The sequence below is a fragment of the Cupressus sempervirens genome, chromosome 11 (assembly GCF_028749045.1).
Source record: "Cupressus sempervirens isolate cs-2001-9-10 chromosome 11, ASM2874904v1, whole genome shotgun sequence".
Classification (NCBI taxonomy): Eukaryota; Viridiplantae; Streptophyta; class Pinopsida; order Cupressales; family Cupressaceae; genus Cupressus; species Cupressus sempervirens.
This window is the reverse complement of record NC_143128.1, coordinates 643,593,749-643,614,623: the sequence shown is the minus strand read 5'-3', so window position 1 is coordinate 643,614,623 and position 20,875 is coordinate 643,593,749. Positions and strand designations below refer to the sequence as shown.

Sequence of the window (20,875 nt, the reverse complement as noted above, 5' to 3'; positions counted from 1 at the left end):
GAATTTATTTGATTCTTTGTATCTAACATTGAATTACTCAAATGCATAATGATCTTTTTTGTAATGAAGATTTATACTATCAAAATTTTATAATAAATACCTCTCTCGTCGACCTCCTACGCTAGTCAGGAGTCCTCTTGTCTGCCCTTGAAACTGTTTGTACCTCTCTAATTGTGGGATGTATATGTTCAAATACATTTGTCAAATGAATCTAAAATTTAAACTATAACAATATAATTCATAGTATAATAAATTTATAAAATATTTAGTCATGACTTCAAACAACAACTTACTATTGTAGGCTCCTCCTCAAGAGAGAGTGGTCGCATCATCAAATCTACATAACTCTCCCGTCGGACCTCATGTGCACTAGGAGTCTCCTATGAGATACAAAATAGTAGTTGTTAATATCATGAAAATCAGTTTTGAATTTATTTATGAAGATAAGGATAATAAAAAATAAATGATACTTATACATACAATGGAGCTCTCAGTGCGAATGGAAATCCCAGATGGTCTATGACGTGAAATCTATATAGGCTCATTGCTAGTAGCCACACCCTATATACAATAAAGAATGCAATTAAAAGGGATTACCACAAAAAAATTACAAGAATGCATCGATATTTAATCAAATAGAAAGCACCTAATTACCTTTCCTTTGTCAATGCGTGTTGGCTCACCCCTCGCACTTTGTCCCCCCAAGATAGGTGGACCTGCAAGATAAAAGAAAGATTATCAACAATATATGCTATAATATCAAATAGAAAAAAAAATGCGAACACAACATAATGTACCATAGATGTCTCAAGGCCAAATGAAATGGCCTAGAGCATGGCATCATCAATCTATCTGAGCTCCTCCTTGGTCATCAACTAAACATGGATGAAGATCACATACATATAAAAGTCAATATGGCTTAAAAATTAAAATTACTCTATTATAAAAATTAACTTTAAATCGCATATTTCATAACAAAAAAATATATACACTTACCGACACTGAAGGAGTCCATGCCTCTACATTCCCATCCTCTCTCGCATCAGGGTCTGTAGCCTCTGCGCGTGTGTTTGGTGTATCCTCGTCTAAAATAAAATGATACTCAGGAAGATCACCTATGGGACCCAGGCAAATATTCTTGCATGCAATGCAAGTGTGAGGCACACAAACATGTGATGAGCTAGCCAATGATGAACTGGCACCAACATCATCAAAACGAGGAGGCAAGACTAACCTAGCCTGAGATATCATTAGGTTACTTAGCCTGTGAATGGCTCTGATGGTCTAACATCTAGCCTTTGTCATAATATATGGATGTTGTACTCGAGGAGGGGGGGAGATATTAGTGGGGGGGACAAAAGTGTTAGCTTTCTTTCGCTAGGAAGAGGGTCTATCCTGAGGAGCTCCTAGTCCTAAGCCCATGTTGAACTTCATGCTCCAATAGTTCACTTTAAGTTTCAACACAAATTCTGCATATAATTTTCTAAGAAAATAAAATGGTATGTCTAAATTGCCATGTGGAGGGATATCAAAGACCATCCACCAACGATCCCAAAAGTTTGCACGTATGGCATCATTTGTGCACCATTTAATCGATAGTTTGGATTTTTTTGGGTCGACTGGTAAACCCATTTTCGAGTTCACAAAAAGGCTAGCCAAATCATCTTTGGTTATGTTGAGGGCCGCAACCTCATCATAATCCAAACCATCATCAAACATCTCATGCATTTCATCACGTCAATGAAGAGCAGCATTTTGTTGGTTCGTAAGGGTTTCAATGTTATCCACTATGGTGTTTAACATGGATAACATAGGAGCCAATGTGGGTACATTATTATATGTTCTATGCAAACCTCTCAACTTAGTGAGATTTTCATTTATCAAATCCTCGATTTGAGGAGGGTTTTGAAGGGGTAGAGGATCATTTGGTGGATGATTTTGTGGGGGTACTGGATCATTTGGTGGGGGTTTACAAGGAATATTATTCCCTACCTAAGTGTCATCATTCTGATCAGCCATTCCTATTGAATTGCAAAATGTAATATATATTTAAAAAAACCTTAATTTTAACCATTTTTTCAAAAAAAACCCTAGATTCAACTAAAACAAACAAAATCATCCTAAAATCTATTGAATTTAGGTTAAAAATGAGTTGGAAAAAAAAATGCCTTAATATATAATATCCAATCTTGAATCGTATATCCGATCGCTCTTGTAATACTTGCCCCAAATTAACATAATAAGAGGGCCCGTGGGTCTATGTTATTATTTCATGTTATGTGCAGGCATTGGATATCTGATATGCCTGCAATATTATATATTAATTATAACATATAATATCTTACATTTTTATTATTATATTATATTTTATATTATATTATATTATTATAATATAATATTATTATTATATTATATAATAATAATATTATATTATTATATTATTATATTATATAATAATAATATTATATTATTATATTATTATAATTTATAATATATTATACTTTTTTATTATATATTATATTATAATATATTACTTTTTTATTATTATATTATATTTTATATATATTATATTACATTATATTATATTATATTATATATATATATATATTATATTACATTACTATATATTATTTATTATTATAACATAATACACTATAATATTATTATTATAGTATAATATTATACGATTATAATATCATAATAATATTATTATATTATATTATATTAAATAATATATTATACTATTATAATATAATATTATTATATTATTATATTATAGTATAATAATTATAATTATTATATTGTTATAATATGATTACGCTAATTATTGGATATCCGATAAGGCTCGGCCTTACCTTCTAGGTTTGGTACCTGGATAGGTGAAAAAAAGTTAGAGCGAATTTTCAAGCGATTTTAGACGTCTTCAAAATCTATTTTTTTCACATCGCCATTTTTTGGCACACCATGATCCTGCACATACCCATATCTGTGTATCTGAGTTTTGTCTCCATTCTTGTATATTTGTGATCTTAGGATTGAAGTGAACAATGTTCTTTCAGTTTAATGCAATTTAGATAAATTGTATATCTCTTGTTGATTGCTTTTGGTTCAAAGAATTAAGTAATTGCTATAATTAAGTGATAGGGTTTTTGGTAGATGAGAGGGATATGATAAGAATGAGATTCAGAGTTCACTATTGACAAATTTAATTGCAAGTCAATTAAATAAGTCTAAAGTTGCTGATTTTTACTCTATATAACAATGGATAAGGCATTGCTCAATTAATTTCAGTTACAAGTCGATGGTTCATATGGTTGCAAAGTACATATATCAATCAAAAATCAATTTTCCATTTTATGTAATGAAGAACTAAAGTTGTTGGTCAACACTTATTTGTAATAGCTTTCCTTTGGTTTGAACTAACTATTGTAATCAAAAAATTTATTGCAAATCTAAGAAGAAATTGTGACCATTATCTACTATAAGGGATAGTCTTGAAAGAAAAATTATTAGTGAGCAAGTGTCTAAAGAGAAAATCAAAATAACCAGTCACATTCATATCCCTAAGGTACACCCACCTTGGCCTTGTAGAGCCTAAAGTGTAGAGAGTCTAGTGCGCTCTGTTGAATTTGGTTTAGAGCTAAAATTAATCTTACTGATTATGGGACCTAGCTAATCCTTAGGCTTGTTTTCATCTTGTGCACCCTGATATTGGGTTTAGAGTACCTGGTAGTTCAAAAAACACCAACAATACCTTTCAACAATTGCTTGATCCATATGATATTTGAACAATCATGGATTGAGGCAAGGCCACTCCCTCTCACCCTACCTCTTTATTATGGTGGCAAAAGTTTTGGGCAGAAACTTTACTTCTAAGGTCAATGAAGGTTCTATTAAAGGTAATAAATTTGTCTCCTCTCTTCCCCTAGAAGTCTTACAGTAGTTCATTGGTGACATGTTCATTTTTGGAACTACCTCCATTATTGAAACTAGGCATTGTAGGAGGCTCTTGAATGATTATGCAATTTTTTTAGGGAAACATGTCAATTTTGAGAGATCCAAGGTTTACTTTGTTAACTATGACATTGACTTGCAGTATCATATCATTTAGTTTATGGATTTTCAAGTTGTTTCTCTACCAGATACCTATTTGGGCATTTCCTTAACTATTAGGGAGGTCCCTCAACAGTTCTACAACTCCATCTTGGAAAGAATGCAAAGAAATCTTGCAGGATGGAAAGGTAAAGTGCCAAGTAATGTTGGCAAGCTTCAACTTCTCACGGTCTGCCTTCAAAGTATCTTAGTCTACTTCCTTTCTTTATTCAAAATATCCAGATGTATGGTGGAGAATCTAGAGAGGATTCAAAGGAACTTCCTATGGATAGGGATAGAGGAGAAGGATAACATTAGCCTAAATAACTGGGATATTGTTTGTAAACCCTAAACTCTTGGTAGTTTGGGTGTTAGAAAGGTGTCTAATCTTAGCAAGACCCTTCTCACCAAAATTGTATGGCTACTTGCTTTGGATAATGGGGGCTGGCAACAAATTATGAAAGCTAAATATTTCTAGCATTTCTCGTATCTCCTACTCGAGAATGACCTCCCTTGAGTTTCTAAGATTTAGTACAATATTATTAAAAACATGACCTCTTTGAGGAAGGACCTTAGGTGGTGGGTGAACAAAGGAAAAAAAATTAGATTCTTGGAGGATAATTGGTTGTGTAGAAACCCTCTTGTCTTGAGTAACATTTGGCATATTATAAATATAATGGATATTTTGTTTGGGCCACTGGTCAGAAACTATATTTCCCCTCTCAACAAATGGGAACCCTTAACAAATGGAAACCTTTTTTTGTTAATCACGTGACAAACCCTTAGGATGCTAATTCTGTAAAAGATCTTCAAAATATAGTCAAATGAGTCATTCCTACCTTCCTTGCATGTGGCAGATTTGTTTGGAACAAAAGCCAATACGGTGGTTTTACTATCCATTCCTACTACCTCCTTTTGGTTAATTTGAAATTAGTCCCTCTTTGCTAGAAAAATATGCTAGAATTGATCCCTATTTTTTTTGGACTGCTATGCACAGTAAAACCCTAACAATTGAAAATTTAAAAATGAGAGGATTCCAACTCCCCAACTAGTGTGTTTTATGAAAAAGTGTTGAGAAGGATATCAATCACCTTTTTATCTATTTACCCTTTTCTTTGGAGGTCTAGGCCATCATTCTTAATAAGTTTAATCTTTCTTAAGTGTTCAGTAAGAATTGTCAACAACTTGTGTTCAATTGGTCCTCCCCCTCATCTCATCTGCTTATCCAATTACTGCAAACAATTATTCCCTTGCATATTTTTTGGAATGTTTGGAAAGAAATGAACAATTAAATATTTAGAGGCTTGGGGAAACAAGTGGGGGTGGTTTCTCTTATTCTTGTTATAGATAGATATCATAGTCTCTAGTTGAAAGAGGCCTACCACACCGACAAATGGACTATCAAGTTGTGATTAATTGGATCCTCCTTGGCTCGTTTTACACATTTGACAACTCTAAGATGTTAGTTAGAGCTAACACCAAATGGGCTATGATGAGGCCTTCTCAATGCAACTAGTGAACACCTGGAATGAGCTCACTATTAATGGGATTACCTTCAAAATAAATGAAGATGACATTGTACAAGCCACTAGGATTTTTACACAGGGAAGGAAGTAGAAGAAGGTTACTAAAAAGTGTCAAACGAGACCAATCTCAATAGACTCTTCAAGGGAAAGGAAACACCAACCAGATTGTGTGGCGGCTTTGACAAGGAGCAACTCCCCAATCCTTGGAACAAGGTTTTCTTTCTGATTAGGAAATATCTCATCTTAGAGGTGTGCTTTGAGGTAATTTACTATTACCACTTCACTCTGTTGAATCACTTTAGGTACCATGATTTGGTTTCCATTTGTTATTTCTACTTCATGACCTTAAAGCCTTGATTATGGAGGTTCATGAGTGAAGACAACTAGGGAAATACTATGTTATCCCACATTAGGGTTTGATCCTATGCCTTTACAACTTTCACCATTCTCATTGCCCCCCTCATAGCATTGTCCTCTTGCAAGCCCCTATGCCTAATACCATTCCTATCGTAGACTCTATTGAGCATAATCATACCCCTCGGGTGTGCTTAGATACACCACCTATCAATAGTAAGAAAAATAAAAATAAAAACCTTCCGAAACTGCCTTCAAGAAGAAGCTTAAGGTGGACCCTCCCATTGATTTGGGTGAATGAGATGTGGAGTTGGGAGGTGGGTGTAAACATTCCAAAAAACTTGCCAATAACCTTAGGTGGACACAAATGGTGTACAAAGATTTTAATATGGAAGAGGTGGAGTCAGGCTCTGACTCAAAACAAATTGAGAGGAGGAAGGCGAGTAATTCTAGGGAAAAATAAAGGGTCATTAGAAAATATTATGTTGAGGAAGATTAGTTGTCAAAGTTGGACAATACTAAAACCACCCTGAAGGTTGATGCCACTGTTAGCAGTAAGGAGACAACTTATGTCTCAACTAACTTTAAAATGAACATGGTGGATCTTACGATCAATAAGGATGCTGGGGATTGCATTGATACCTCTCCCCTTACCAAAATAGCTAAGGATACCTCCACATCCTCTCCTAGTAACCCTACCATCAGAGGTAAGACAATGCTTAATGATCCCTCTAATCCCTTATCTCTACAGGATGTGCCTACTATGAAGGACTCAAAATATGTTAGGACCATGGATTGTTGATTGAAGATGTAAAGGACCTAAGAAAGGATTTTGAATAGATGAGTGGCATGGTTTCTGAGCTAGATGAGAGTTTCTCCACTCTTGCAGAGTTTTCAATTAAGATGATACACGTTGATGCTACTATCGAACAACTCCTTCAACAAGAAGGAGAAAGGTTGTAATACCCTGCTTGGGAACCCAAAACAAATAAACCTAATATGTTACAAATTTTACTGAATATTTTTTTTTAAAAGTTTAAATAACATCAAAATAACAATAATGTTGAAGCAATATATACATACACATCAAGAACACATAATCAATTACAAATACAGTTTCAATTTTTCAAGGGTTCCTTCACGTTGAGTCACATTTAAGAAAGTTTTATTAATAAGTTTAAGTCTCAATTACAATTTCTATAATCATAAAATGAATAAACACATACATAGTCATATAAGAAAATGCATAAATACAACTAATAATAAAAAAAAAAAATCTAATGAATAACATCCACTACACATGTCAAAGGGTATGTGAAAATAGATACAAGTACATCAATATACAATTCAATATCCCACATGATACATAGATACATCAAATAAATAGAAGTCTTTAATATAAGAGGAAGAAGGATAATGGTACCACTGTATCAAGGAGCGTCCAACATTTGACAATATAAGGGGGATCCAAATGGTAAGAATACACTACCTACCAACCATGTGGTCACCTAATTAGGCTCCCACTCCCATCGTGCATGAGAGATAACGTATGATCCACACACAGATAATCAAATCATAAAATAATCCTAAGCGAGGAATCTTGATAGTCAAATCTACCTCAAGGGTAACACAAATTACTCAAGAAGAAGAGATAATCAAAATTGAAAGGACACTAATCCAATACAAACACCATATACCAAGTCAACATACAAATACCAAGACCAAAAATATACAACCACCTCAAAATCAATGTCAAGTGACACAAGCACAATGACCAACAAATAACAACTGTAATCAATAAAAGTAAACTACCGATCACTAACTCCAATAATAAAAACATCACCACTGAATAATTAATCATTCATTAATATAAGTCAACTATCAACAATAAATGATATTCAATCAATAAGTAACAATTCACAGTAAATATACCATCAAAAGCAATATCCAACAAGTACACCACTAGAGGCAAATATTAAAAAAATCATGAAGGAGACTTAGGGTACATACTATGGAGTGTCATCACGTGAGCCAACTCTAGAGTTACCCTAGCAGTTTCTCAAGACCCTGGCCCCCTAGTGACTCTATGTGGAACCAGAATACTCTCTCGTGATGATGAGGAAACTAGTCATACCTCTCAAGGTATCATCTCCATCTCATCCTTAGCTTATACAAGCACTCAAGGCATGGATGAGGAAAAATCTCTAACTTATCTTTTTAATACATCTCAAGGAAAAGGGCTAAGCAAGATATTTTAATTACTATGTTATCACTTGTTACACAACTTACAATGAGTTGCCCTAGCAGTCACTTTGGACCCTGGCCCCCATTGCAAACCACTCCCATAGACATGCACCTAGACCACCTTGCCAAAAATTGCAAACCACAATAGTGTCCCATACCACAAAAAGTAATATTGATTGAATTTGGTTCCTTAGCAAGCAACCCAAAAAATAACATTGGTTCCCAAAACCCAAGTTCTCAAAATTGTTCAATAGCATAAAACTCATAAAACATAAATCTCAATTCAAATAATAAACTTCATCATCACACCTAGTCAAATAATCATAAAAGAAATCTCAAAAATCGTCTCTAGTTCACATCCTAACTTGGCCAACTAAACAACCCGCAAAGAAAAATCATCATAAAAATAAACATCACAAGACTATAAATAGAATATTAGAAAATATATAGTTTTCAACCACATGATATAAATTCACCGATTTCTCTTGTTTAGTTTGGATCATAAAGATGTGTTCAGAAATAAAGTAAATATATATATTAATATAAATTGTTATGCTGATATACTTATTTAAAACAATAAATATTTAAATATCCAATCTTTTTGTGTATATAAAATATAATGCAATATGATCATGTTACTAATTTAAATAATCTTAAATCATATATATATATATATATATTTCAATTTCTAAAATATTATGACTTTTATTTAAGTTTAATATTAATATTTATTTTTCTTTTAATGCATAATGCAACTAGAGATAAAATTATAAATTTAATTTAATTATTTATAATTTCTCTCATAAAGTCAAATAGTTATTAACTAAATGATTACAAAGTGAACTCTACTACAACTTCTCTTAAAATATAATAAAATTATAAATATTTATTTATTAACTTCCCTCTTGCATTAATAAATATTAAATTATGTATATACCACTAAGAGTTTAATTAGACTTAAAGAATCACTAATATTACTAACATCCACTTTAACTAAATGAATAATATTTATTTAAATTTTTAGAAATTAATAAATAATTTTAAATTTTATTTTTAATTAACTAATTTATTTTTTAAATAAATAAATCTAAAAATTAAATTATATTAAATAAAAATACACATGCAATTAACATTTTTGCATGATCTCTTAAATCATGCAACCATACTATACTTATTTTTTTATTTTTAGCATATTTATTTTCACATGCAACCTTACTATACTTAGCTTTCTATTTTTAACATTTTTATTTTCACATGCATGTAGCCATACTATACTTAGCTTTCTATTTTTAGCATATTTATTTCCACATACATGTAACCATACTATACTTAACTTTCTATTTTTAGCATATTTGTTTTCACATGTATGTAACCATATTATACTTAGCTTTCTATTTTTAGCATATTTGTTTTCACACGCATGTAACTTCACTATCTTAGTTTCTATTTCTAACATGTTTGTTTTCACATGCATGCATAAGTTTAGTTACAATATGTTTTCCTCTCAATTAATCTTTTTCCTCTTTTTTTTTCAATAAATTTTGCAATTAAATTATTTTAAACATAAGAATAATATTCATCTATATTTAAAAAATTCATGATAATCTCATAGTTCTAAAGACAAATTTAAAGTTGAAACTCTAATTGTTCAATTTATTATTTTTCTTTCAATTTTCAATGATCAAAATTTTGTTATATTAGAAAGGGGTTTATAAGAATACAGTCACAATAATTTTCTATAGTTTTTCTATAAATTTTTTCAGTCCATTGTCTTGATTAATAACTTTAAAAAAAAAATCTATAACATAATTCTTTATTCAACAATCAATACCGTAAATTAATAAGCAATGTGCAAACACCCAGGAAGACACGAAGTAGACAAATCTTTCAATAAAGTTCTACAATGGGTTTTCAAATCCTACTTCAAAACCACAGCTAAAATATGAAACAATCTGTGAATGCAAGCAAATCCAAACCTTTTGAAACTTTCAACAATTCCTTTGATCCAAATATTGAATTTTTCTTCCCAAAACTTGTGTATCTAAAAATGAGCTATAATTTTAAAAGTCGCAACCCCCCCCCCCCCAAAATCAATGCTTTGATCATGCAATCATTCGAAAACTCTTCATCTTTAATTACTATATTTTTAATTTTCATGCACACACTTTATTCAATTTAATTAAAATAAACTTTATTAAATTAAAAATTTCTCTCACTTATTAAATCATGTGACGTTTTTAATATAATATTTATTAATTTAACTAATAATATTATTTATAATTTATTAAAAATAGAACTCCTAAATAAATTATTATTAAATTAAATAAATATAAATACACCTAAATTATAATTTTAATCAAAACTTTTAAATTTAATTCTTTCATACACATTTAAAATTTTTTTTAATTAATTTATTCTTTTATATTTTCTTTTCCTCCACTTATTAATTAGTGCAAGCACTAATTAAAACATAGTTTATTATTTAAATTAATAATAATAATCAAAGCTCATTGTTTAAAAACATAGTTTATTATTTAAATTAATAATAATAATCAAAGCTTATTGTTTAAATGCAACTCTAATTTAGTTATTATTAAATAAATTATTATAATAAGACAATATTAAATCTTTAATATTTTAATTCTCGTTTTGTCCAACTTCTTAAATTAAACTTTTAAGTTAAATCTTTTAAGCTGAAGGGCATATTTAATTAATTAATAATTAATTAAATATCATCAAATTATAATTTCTCTTTAACCAATTTTCAAAATTTCACTTTTAAATTAAAACACATATTTAACTAGTTTTTTTTAATTAATTAAATGTTCTCATGCTTTAATATTTTCTTTTTAATCAAATAATATTTAATTATATGATTAACCCAAATATTATAATTAAATTGTTTACCAAATAAATCACAACGAAATCTACATAAAAGCACCATTACCAAAACATACCAAAACAAAAGATTAAACAACACAAACAAAGATAAACTCACGGGTTTTAAAAAGGGTGGAAAGTTAGTTATAAGTTCTCCTTGCAAGACAAGTATTTAGGCTATGGCTGGGATTGAACCTGAACATTATCTCCGCATTCTTATCATTGGATTATTGTAATAGGGCACGCTCATCTTGGTTATTCCGGAAAGTCGATGTCCGGTACCTAGAATCCTACATAAAAGACGAGCATGTACACACACACACACACACACACACACACACATATTGTAGATTTCGACTAGCAGGTGACTCTGACTCCCTCCCTTAACCACATCAAACATGACAAATAGAAAGATAAAACAGACACATGCACTATACACATGCAAGTATGGGATAAGTACCATAATAATTATAAGTCAAATATCATATGCTCAGATAAAATTATGCATCGTTACAAATATGAAGTAATCATCATTAAAGCATCATTAATGCATCAATAATCATAATCATTAAACAACATATGAAATATAGTCAACTAAGTAATCATCGTTGATATATCTCTAGTCCAAATTATGAAATAATATTCTTGAAACTAACACATCTATGAAATAAGCATAAAAGAGTTTGGTAAATATAATTGGAAAAACAAACTATCAGACTCCAAGCGCCTCTACAAGTTCCTAGATGATGATTCCCTGTGAATGTTGTTGTCCAAGTTATTGTCCTCGAGAGCCAAGAGAATTCAGGGTTCAGCCTCGATTTATGTAATCTTATATCTTGTTAAGTCGATTTTACTACCTTGCTTGGCATCTAAAAACTTTTATTATATGATAATTATGGTTGCTCTTAGAAGTAGTAGTTCTGTAAGTACTTTCGGTGGTTTGTTGAAGTTTTGGTCATTCTAACTTTACTGTTCTTCCTTGTTTATTAACTTACTTTATTGGTTGACTCCGTTTTTAAAAATGATGTTTTTGATGTTAAAAAATGGTTTTGATTTTGAAAAAGGGTATTGGGTGATGTGCTGGTGTTTCCCCCACTGTTGATCTGCTAACAGAGGTTCTATCTCTCGTTGTATTGTTGGGTCAGCCACCCTATTTTAACTGTTTTTAATATAAAAACACATAAAAAAATTTAATAAATAAATAAGGTCAGACAATATGAAGAAAAAACACATTTGAAGACTGTTCTTGAGAACTTTTTGGCCGAGCTGAATCAAACAAGATAGACAAGATAGAGCAGCTCGAGAGATCCGGTGATAACTATTCCCTTGTTGCCAATCCCCCGTCCCACAACAGCTACCTGTTGCTGACCATGTGACCATATGGATGTAAGGACATGGCTGGGTGGCTTGGGTAGGCAGAAATGGGAATGAGTGAGAGGCCTGACTCGTACTTTTTTGTATATGATAGTCATCCTTTTCTACAGCAGCAGTTTTGGGTACACCATCTCACACAGAATCATGTTATACAGACATTGATATTTGATAGTTTTTTTCGTAACAGATATGATGTCTTACAATCACACTATTATCTTTGAAGGGTAGTGTGTTTACTTTGATCGTTTTGGTCATAATAATATAGTCAGTCTGTTTTGATCAGTATATATGTCCATTTGACATTGTATCCTTGAACTTATTCTATCTAAACAAAAGTATGAAGTTGCAGCATATAGAATGCAGTTTCTTGATAGGATCATATTAAATAGATGTTAGGTTCACTTCATTATTTTAAATGACATTGCAATTAACCTTTTAAACTCAATTAAACTTACTACAACGTATAAAACTGAAACTGATAGGCAAGTATTAATTAAAAAATAAATCAAATAATTGAAATTTTATCCATTCATTGTATGATGGATCAACACTCAAAGTTGGAACAATATCTCCAGTCCTTAAGATGAAGGTTGTTTTGTTTTATTCCAGCAATATCTATCATGCTGTAGCTATTTCTACAGCAGCAATGTTTCCATATGATCTCTTTCAGCTGCAATGATTTTTCATCAATTAAGAGAATTCTTCAACCATAACAAAGTAATTTCAAAATTAAATACTTTGGCAGTATGGGTTTCTTGAAAAGATAATATAAGATAGATGTTGAGTTCACTTCAATATTCAATTAAACTTTACTGTAGCATATAATCCTGAAACAGACGAAGACTATGTAAGGAATGTTGGATGCAGATCCAGATACAGATGTGAGCAAATTTTTTTTTGGGGGGGGGCGTATGCGGGGGCATGCGTTTCTAGTTATACTATGTATATGTAAAGAAATGAAATAAATATACAAAATTGAAACATTTGATAGTATGATACTTGAAACTTTACCAATACATACTCACATTGAAATTCAAAGATTGTAAACCATATCATATGTGTCTATGTTCACAATTCAAATGCAAATCAAAAAATCATCACAATTACAAAATCAAAATCTAGTTCATCATTCAATGTTTCATCAAACCAAATTCAAATTATATGGATTTGCAAAAAAATCATCATCTCTTTAGGGCCGTTTTAAGGTTTAGGAGTAAACCATAGTTACACCGCCCTGCGGGACAGGGGGCGGCAGGACGAGGGGACAGGTTTTCGAGATGGGGGGACAGAAGGGGCCTTGATTTGGGGACGGCGGGGGATGGGGGGAGCAAGTGTGTATAAACTATACATATGGTACTTAAAATGCTAATTATGAAATGATGTATTACAATTATACAATATAATAAGATATAAAGATGTAAAAAACTTAAACATTGCATTGAAGTTTTGAATTAGAACATCATGATTCATGATCAAATGACAAACAATGAACATTGAACATCAGCAAATGAAAGAGTGTCAAATTATATAATTTTAAATTTATAATATATATCAATCTTCAGATATAGAAATGCAAATGGGAATAAAAATGAAGAGTAGAAGGCTTTTGCACAAAGGGGTAAGGAATGGACCTCACATCCCATAATAACAAAAATAGAATTAAAAAAATATTAAAATAATGCCTTATTTTTATAATTTTATAATGTCCCCCATCTTGTTGTCGTGGGAGGCATCCCGGCATCCCCTAGCACCCACAGGGGACACGGAGACATCTTGCTGTCTCCAGTGGAGGTTGTGCTTTGAGTGGCGCCACCCGAGATGCCGTCTCCAGTGCGCCCCGGTCTTGGTGGGAGGACGCGTCCCTGTGTTACACTAGAGTAAACAAAAGGTTGAAAAATGTATTTTCCAATGTGCTAATAAAGTGCTTTAAGTGGCCAAAATAAGAAAACAGGCTTTTCAGCTGTCTGGGCCTTCAGAGGCTGATGGAGGCACCCAGATGCTCATGGATGCTTCCGGCCAGCTTCCACCAACCTCCACTCCCAACTCCGCCTCTGGTCACATCTGTTTCCGCCTCTGCAGGCAGAAAGCCTGGATAGGTATCTAAGGATAAAAGAAACTTTGATAGATAAAAACCAAACTGAGCTAGAGAAAAGGGTGTCTGTATCGTCTAGGTAAATGTCAAAACATTAAGTCTTGTTTAAATAGTCAAGATTCCCTCACTGATGCCAATAGATTTTTTCCTATATTTTTTATGGAAGCGTTTAAAAAACTTTAAGCAGATCATTTGAAATACGTTTGGATCACCACACTGTAAAGGTTCAAGTTTCTGTTCCTGCGCTATACAATTATAGTTTTAATCAAACAACTTTAGAAACACTGAAAACATAAGCCATGCATAAAAAACGCCAGTTAGCAACAACAGTAATATTATAGCTTTGTATCCCATTTCCATACATATTTGTAAAGTGCGAAGTCCAACATGTCACAAAGAATTTGTGGAGAACTCCCATTACCTTAATCTCAGAATAATAAAGGAAAAGCAATAAAAAAGGTGCTTTCACTGTCAGTTTCTAAGAAATGTCAATCTAATGTAAAAATTCACAAATGATTTTTTATCGGAGAATTAAATATGATCCCACTCATTGAAGTCAATCTGTTCCCAAGTTGAATCTGATTCCAAACATTGATTTTCCTCCAAAGCATGTCCACCATCAACATTTTCTAAGCCATGGACATCAATTGGAGATCCAATCTTAGACGGACTTCCAGACATTGCACCATCTTCCATCAAAATCTGTTCCCAACTTGAATCTGATTCAAAGCATGGATTTTCCTCTAATATATGCATGACATCAACATTTTCTAGTTCCTGAATATAAATTGAAGACTCAATCTTAACGCAACTTTCCGTTGTTGAATCATCTTCTGGCAAAGTGTTGCCACCATAATCACCGATACACTCTCTATCAGATTCAGAAGAGCTCCTGCGTTCTTGTAGCACTCTGAATTGACCTTCAATTCGCTTGGTTTCTGCCTCTGCATTTGATTGCCCTGGATTATCAGCACTGGTAATCAAACTACTTTTATGAATAGGCTCCTCACTAATACTGCTTTGGCAAATAGCACCATCTTCACATTTCTTCATGCAACATTCACCTATGAGTGATCCATCATCCAGTATTGGATCCAAGTTCAAATCAGGTAACTGATTACTTTCTTGTGAATATAGTGCACGTGTGCAGAGAAAGTCATTTTCCAACATACATAAATTCAATTCTGGACAACTCCCATTGTTTAATTCATTCTTGTTTGCTAAATTTTCAATGTCTCCAATTTCATGTGTACCTGGTTACATATAACAAAACAAGATAATATCAATATTTTAGGAAATAAAACATTGCAGAGGGCCACAAGTGAAAGTAGTCATGAAAGGATTGGGTTGCTTATAAAAGGGGATTTAAACACAATTCCTGAAACCTAGAGAACACATTTGACTAAACCTTTAACTAAATCGTCTTAATGACCAACATTCTCTGCAAATAACATCAAATATTTTAAATTTTATAGAAGCTTTTCAATGCAACTGTGTCAACAAACAAGGCAATCAGTCTATTAAAAACAGCAATTCCAGAAAGACACCATGATAAGAGTATGCGTAATATGTCACCTGCACGAGTCTTCTTTAAACCCTCCATTTCCAGCTCCGTTCTGAGACACCGGATTTCACATTTTATTGTATTTAATTCCACCTCTATATTAGCCATTTGCAACTGACAATCTTTTGCAGGCAGTTGAAAAATCCTTTGTCCAACAGGATCTTCCTTTTCTTCAGCAGCACAGCAGCCCTGTAAAATAAAGCTTAAATTCAATCTCTCTGGAATGTGAGGACAAGAAATAAGAATAGCAATTTCAAGAAGATCAATCAATAAAATTCCAAAACAATAAACACAAAAGGAACTGATAGAATATAGAATAACTGATCTAATGCATTTTCCTTTTTAATTGTAAACCTCAATAAACAACAATGATCGGAAATAACAACGAATTGATGTAGAAAGAAAATGTATCTGCAAATAACAATGGACTTAAGCAATATCTTAAAAAGGGAGAAAAACTTACTACATTTTACAGAATCAAAATGAAAAAAAGAGCATTCTATTACAGTAATTACCTAAGCATTATTGGAAGGGAATTCCATTTTCCAATTAGAAACTATGATATTCCATGATCCGAAGGGACCATAAGTCATGATCCGAAGGGACCATAAGTATGCCTTCGGATGTTTGCGATACATATCAATTGAACTATAGCTTTTTGAAGACAAACCTTCTCTATTTCTGAATATAATATTTATTTTATTCCATATAGTGTGACAGCTTTACATTCTAGAAGAATTTTAATGATATCAAAATCAACAATTGAAACTACAACTAAAATTTATGTGCACTTGGAACTGTTTAATGAGGAAAAAATATAGATTCAATCTTCCAAAGTGTAAATAATATTCTTTAACCATTCAGAATTACTAAAAAGAAAAAGTCAATTGCAGTAGAGCTGTCTTAAATTATTTCATCTATCCTTATCCAAAAGCTATTATAGTCTAGAAATTGTAAGCGTGCAATGCTTAAGGGTGAATGAAATTAAACCTTTCCAGTTTCCTCCACTTTGGCAGCAACCAGTTCTTTATCAGGCATGAAGGCAGATAAGTCTGTTGATTTTGAAGCAACTGTACTTTTCATAAGACACTGAGATAGATTGCAGATGACAGACTGGAGAATTTGAAGGTCAGATTTGCTCAGATTGCCTGAATCGGATGAATTATTGAGCAGCAAAACCGATAAATTATACATAGATTGAACAACCTTGTGACATTCTGCAGAGTCCGGAATCTCTTTACAAACTTGTGTTATGATTTGTGGAAGAGATTCAACACCAGTGCCAATAGGAGATTGAAGACAGTCATCCAATTCTATATGCTCCATACTCGAAGATGAACACTGAGGAGGCTGTATTTCTTCACAGTCTTTAAATTCATTCAAATCCTGCCTTTCAGATTTATCCTCGTCTGATGAGGAATAGACCGCACATGAATTAGACCATGACGAGTAAGAAAACTGGGATGAATGTGATGCCAATGAGGATTTTACTTCAGATGAGCGTAAGGTTGATGAACTTTCTGAGGCCGATGATAAATAATCTTCAAAATGACTACCATAGGCTGCAAAGGAGTCATCTTCCAATGAATCTAATGCTGTTGAGTTATAATCTTCAGAATAATCTGATGCTGATGAGGAATAATGTTCAGAGTAATCTGATGCTGATGAGGAGTATTGTTCAGAGTAATCCGATGCTGATGAGGAATAATGTTCTGAGAAAAGTGAAGGCCATGAAGAAAAATGTTCCTGTAAATTAGAGGCTGGTGTTTTCCTGGGAATTTCATGGCAAAAATTGCTTTCCTGCTTAAATTTGGACCCCATTGAACCATCTATCCAAGAGCCTACAGCATGATACAGAAAAGGAAAAGAACTTCAGGTAAAAGTGTGCTCAATCGATTCTGAAGAATGCAACATTAATCTTACCAGATGAGACTAATTTGAGAGTAACATAAAATATTTTAGATGACATAAAAATTTAGCATAATCAGGAAAATTGCACATAAAAATGGGCTGTAACACAATCAGCCCTTCAAATTGTCTGTAATTCCAGCCAATGTAGATATTTATCTGTCCACAATACAACAAAATGGAAATTTCTATTCCACATGGTGTTACCTTTAGATACAAACAAACAAATATTTATGTTCCCCCAAGTTTCCAGGATGAGGACGGGGACGAGGATGGCAGGGGACATCAGGACAGGTTTCCGGGACAGCAAAAACATTTGCCGATTTTAAAATATTTATATGAAAACATAGATAAAGCATGTACTTATACATAATAGAACCTTAGTATAAGAATCAGCAGATTTCATATGCCAAATTTTTCTTATTTTGAGAGTAAAAGTCTAATTTGTTCTAAGAGTCAAAGTCAAAGTCCCCTAGGTGGTCAAAGTCCCCTAGGTGTTCCCAAGTCTCTCAGATGTTTTCAGGATGGGGGCGGCTGAAAATATACCGAAGGGGTAACACTGACAAATATCTAAATGATCTGTTCCAAATGTTGTAATAGAGTTTCCTTTTGCTGAGCTCAACAATCATTCGTTTACATTCATCCACATATAAAAAATAAAAGGAATGAAAGAGTTATGGTCTAAAGTTATTTTGAGAAGAATTTGTTAACCCTCATCTGGGATGCTCTTACAGGCCCTAAAATTCCGAGCTCCTAAACCCTTCCAACCCAAACAAAATTAATTCGATTAAGTGAAATGAAATATGTCCAAATTAATGTCTTAAATCCTACAGGGCCAAGACTAAGGAATTCGACTAAGAAGATTAATTTGTGGACTGGATACAGCTACCATTGCTCAACTGCCAAATCGAACTTCAATTACTTGAAAGCATTGAAATTAATCCCACCCCAATCACTACAAGTCACTTCATGGTGAAAATTGTGACAAGGAATACTTCCAGCGTCTTCCTGATTTATATTGTACCTTCTCAAATTGAAGAACTAAGGATTTTCGCAAGCTAATGGGCAATGCTAAGATCTAGCTCTATCCTAATGTTTGGCCACAAAATATGCGGTACCCAAGTATGCATTATTAAAAACATGTGTACCCGATTTCATGATAAGAATAACGGGTTCTAAAAATTCTGTATTTTATTTGACAGGGAGCAGTATTGGGTTTTTCTTATTGAGGCAGAGAACATGCTAATTGCTGATTGCAGAAGATTGAAATCTTTCATGAGTCGTATTGGGTTCCTCTTATTCAAGGAGAGGACATGCTAATTGCTACATCCAAGCAAAGCTAATAGCAAATTTTGAGGAACGACTGCGTTCTGGTTCATTGCTTTAAATTAAACAAAAGAATCGATGTTTTAAAGCAAGGGCAAAGAAAAGAATCGTACCCATTGCAGGTCGCTGGTTCAAATAGCTGCCGAGTCTTTCTTGGTTCTGAGGCTTGAACTGGGCACCATTCTTCCTTCCCTTCCTTGGGCAATCCCTTACAAAATGACCACGCTCGCCACAACCATAACAATTTCTATTACGAATTTGGTAGCTCTGTCTATTCTGTGAAAAAGTCCTTCCCTTTCCTGATTTATAAGACTCCATTCGCGACTTGATAAACACAATGAGTCGCAATTTCGCTCAACACAACAGCAGATGATGAATTAACAGAAACATGATTCACTATGTCACTCCGAGGCGGGTTTTTTATTTGATAATTTCTAAAATAAGGCTGGAGCAGTCCCACCCGCCACGGTAATGGGCGCATTGATAGGATCGATTAAGTGAAGAGGTAGTTTTCAAGTAATAGTTTGTTTCCACGAGGTTTTACTAATTGTAGTGTAAATTAGAATGGATACATTTTTAGAGTAATGTTTTCACTGCACTGAATCGAAAATTAATTTGTTAATTTGCTGTTTGGCAATTGTGTAACAAAACCACTTATTTAGCTAATAATTTTGACGGGAAAGTTGTGATTGATAAAGTTGTGAGTTGGCTTAAAAAATAATAATAATAATAATTTATTATGGCTTTTAATTTTCATTTCATTTTCAATCACTTCCACTTTTAATTCTTGTTTTGATATTTAGTTGTTGTTATGGTCACTTTTAACTATCATTTTTTTTCTATTTATTTTAAAAAATAATTATTTGTGATTTTCAATTAGCTCATGTTGTTGTCATCTTATTTATTTAACTTTTGATTTTTAAAATTGATTTAGATTTTAGTTTTAAATTATTTTAATTTAGTTGATAGGCTATTTGTGGGGTTTTGAAAATTAAATTTTTGACGATAAATTTGCAAGAGTTTGACCGAAAAATTGAAAATCCTTCCCATTAATTATTTATTGGTCAGTTTCTATTTCTCTCCACTTTTAACTCTTGTTTTGAAATTTATTAGTTGTTATCTCCACTTTTAACTATTGTTTTGTTTTTCTATTTTTTATTTATCATCTCCACATTGTTATGATTATTCAGCGAACTTTTAATTTTTAAAATTGATTTAGATTTTAGTTTTTAAATTATTTTAAATTATTTTTTATATTAGTTTAATTTTTTCTTTAAATATTATTTTTTAAGTTTTTATAATTTATTTAGTCAATAGAATATTTATTTTTGAAATAAAAAGTGACTAAAACAAGGGGTTCGACCCTTACAACCAACACACTACCAAGAGAAACAAACAGAGACCAACCACTACTACATAGAACAACAACTAGTAACCAAAAAATCACACACAATATTTGTTAGACATATTTTTTTTTATTTCTCTTATTAATTTTTCATAATAGATTTTTTAATG

General features: G+C 32.3%; 1 protein-coding gene across 1 annotated transcript; it reads right to left on the bottom strand.

Annotated features, from left to right (window-relative positions):
- Window positions 1–14,879: 14,879 nt before the first annotated feature.
- On the bottom strand, window positions 14,880–19,873 carry LOC149531401 (uncharacterized). The gene is made up of 4 exons (XM_089810458.1): window positions 19,474–19,873; window positions 17,117–17,967; window positions 16,138–16,315; window positions 14,880–15,815 (listed from the first exon to the last, which is right to left on the bottom strand). The coding sequence occupies exons 1-4, from the start codon at window positions 19,676–19,678 to the stop codon at window positions 15,094–15,096; spliced, it is 1,956 nt and encodes a 651-aa protein (XP_089666584.1). The 5' UTR covers window positions 19,679–19,873; the 3' UTR covers window positions 14,880–15,093.
- Window positions 19,874–20,875: the final 1,002 nt, after the last annotated feature.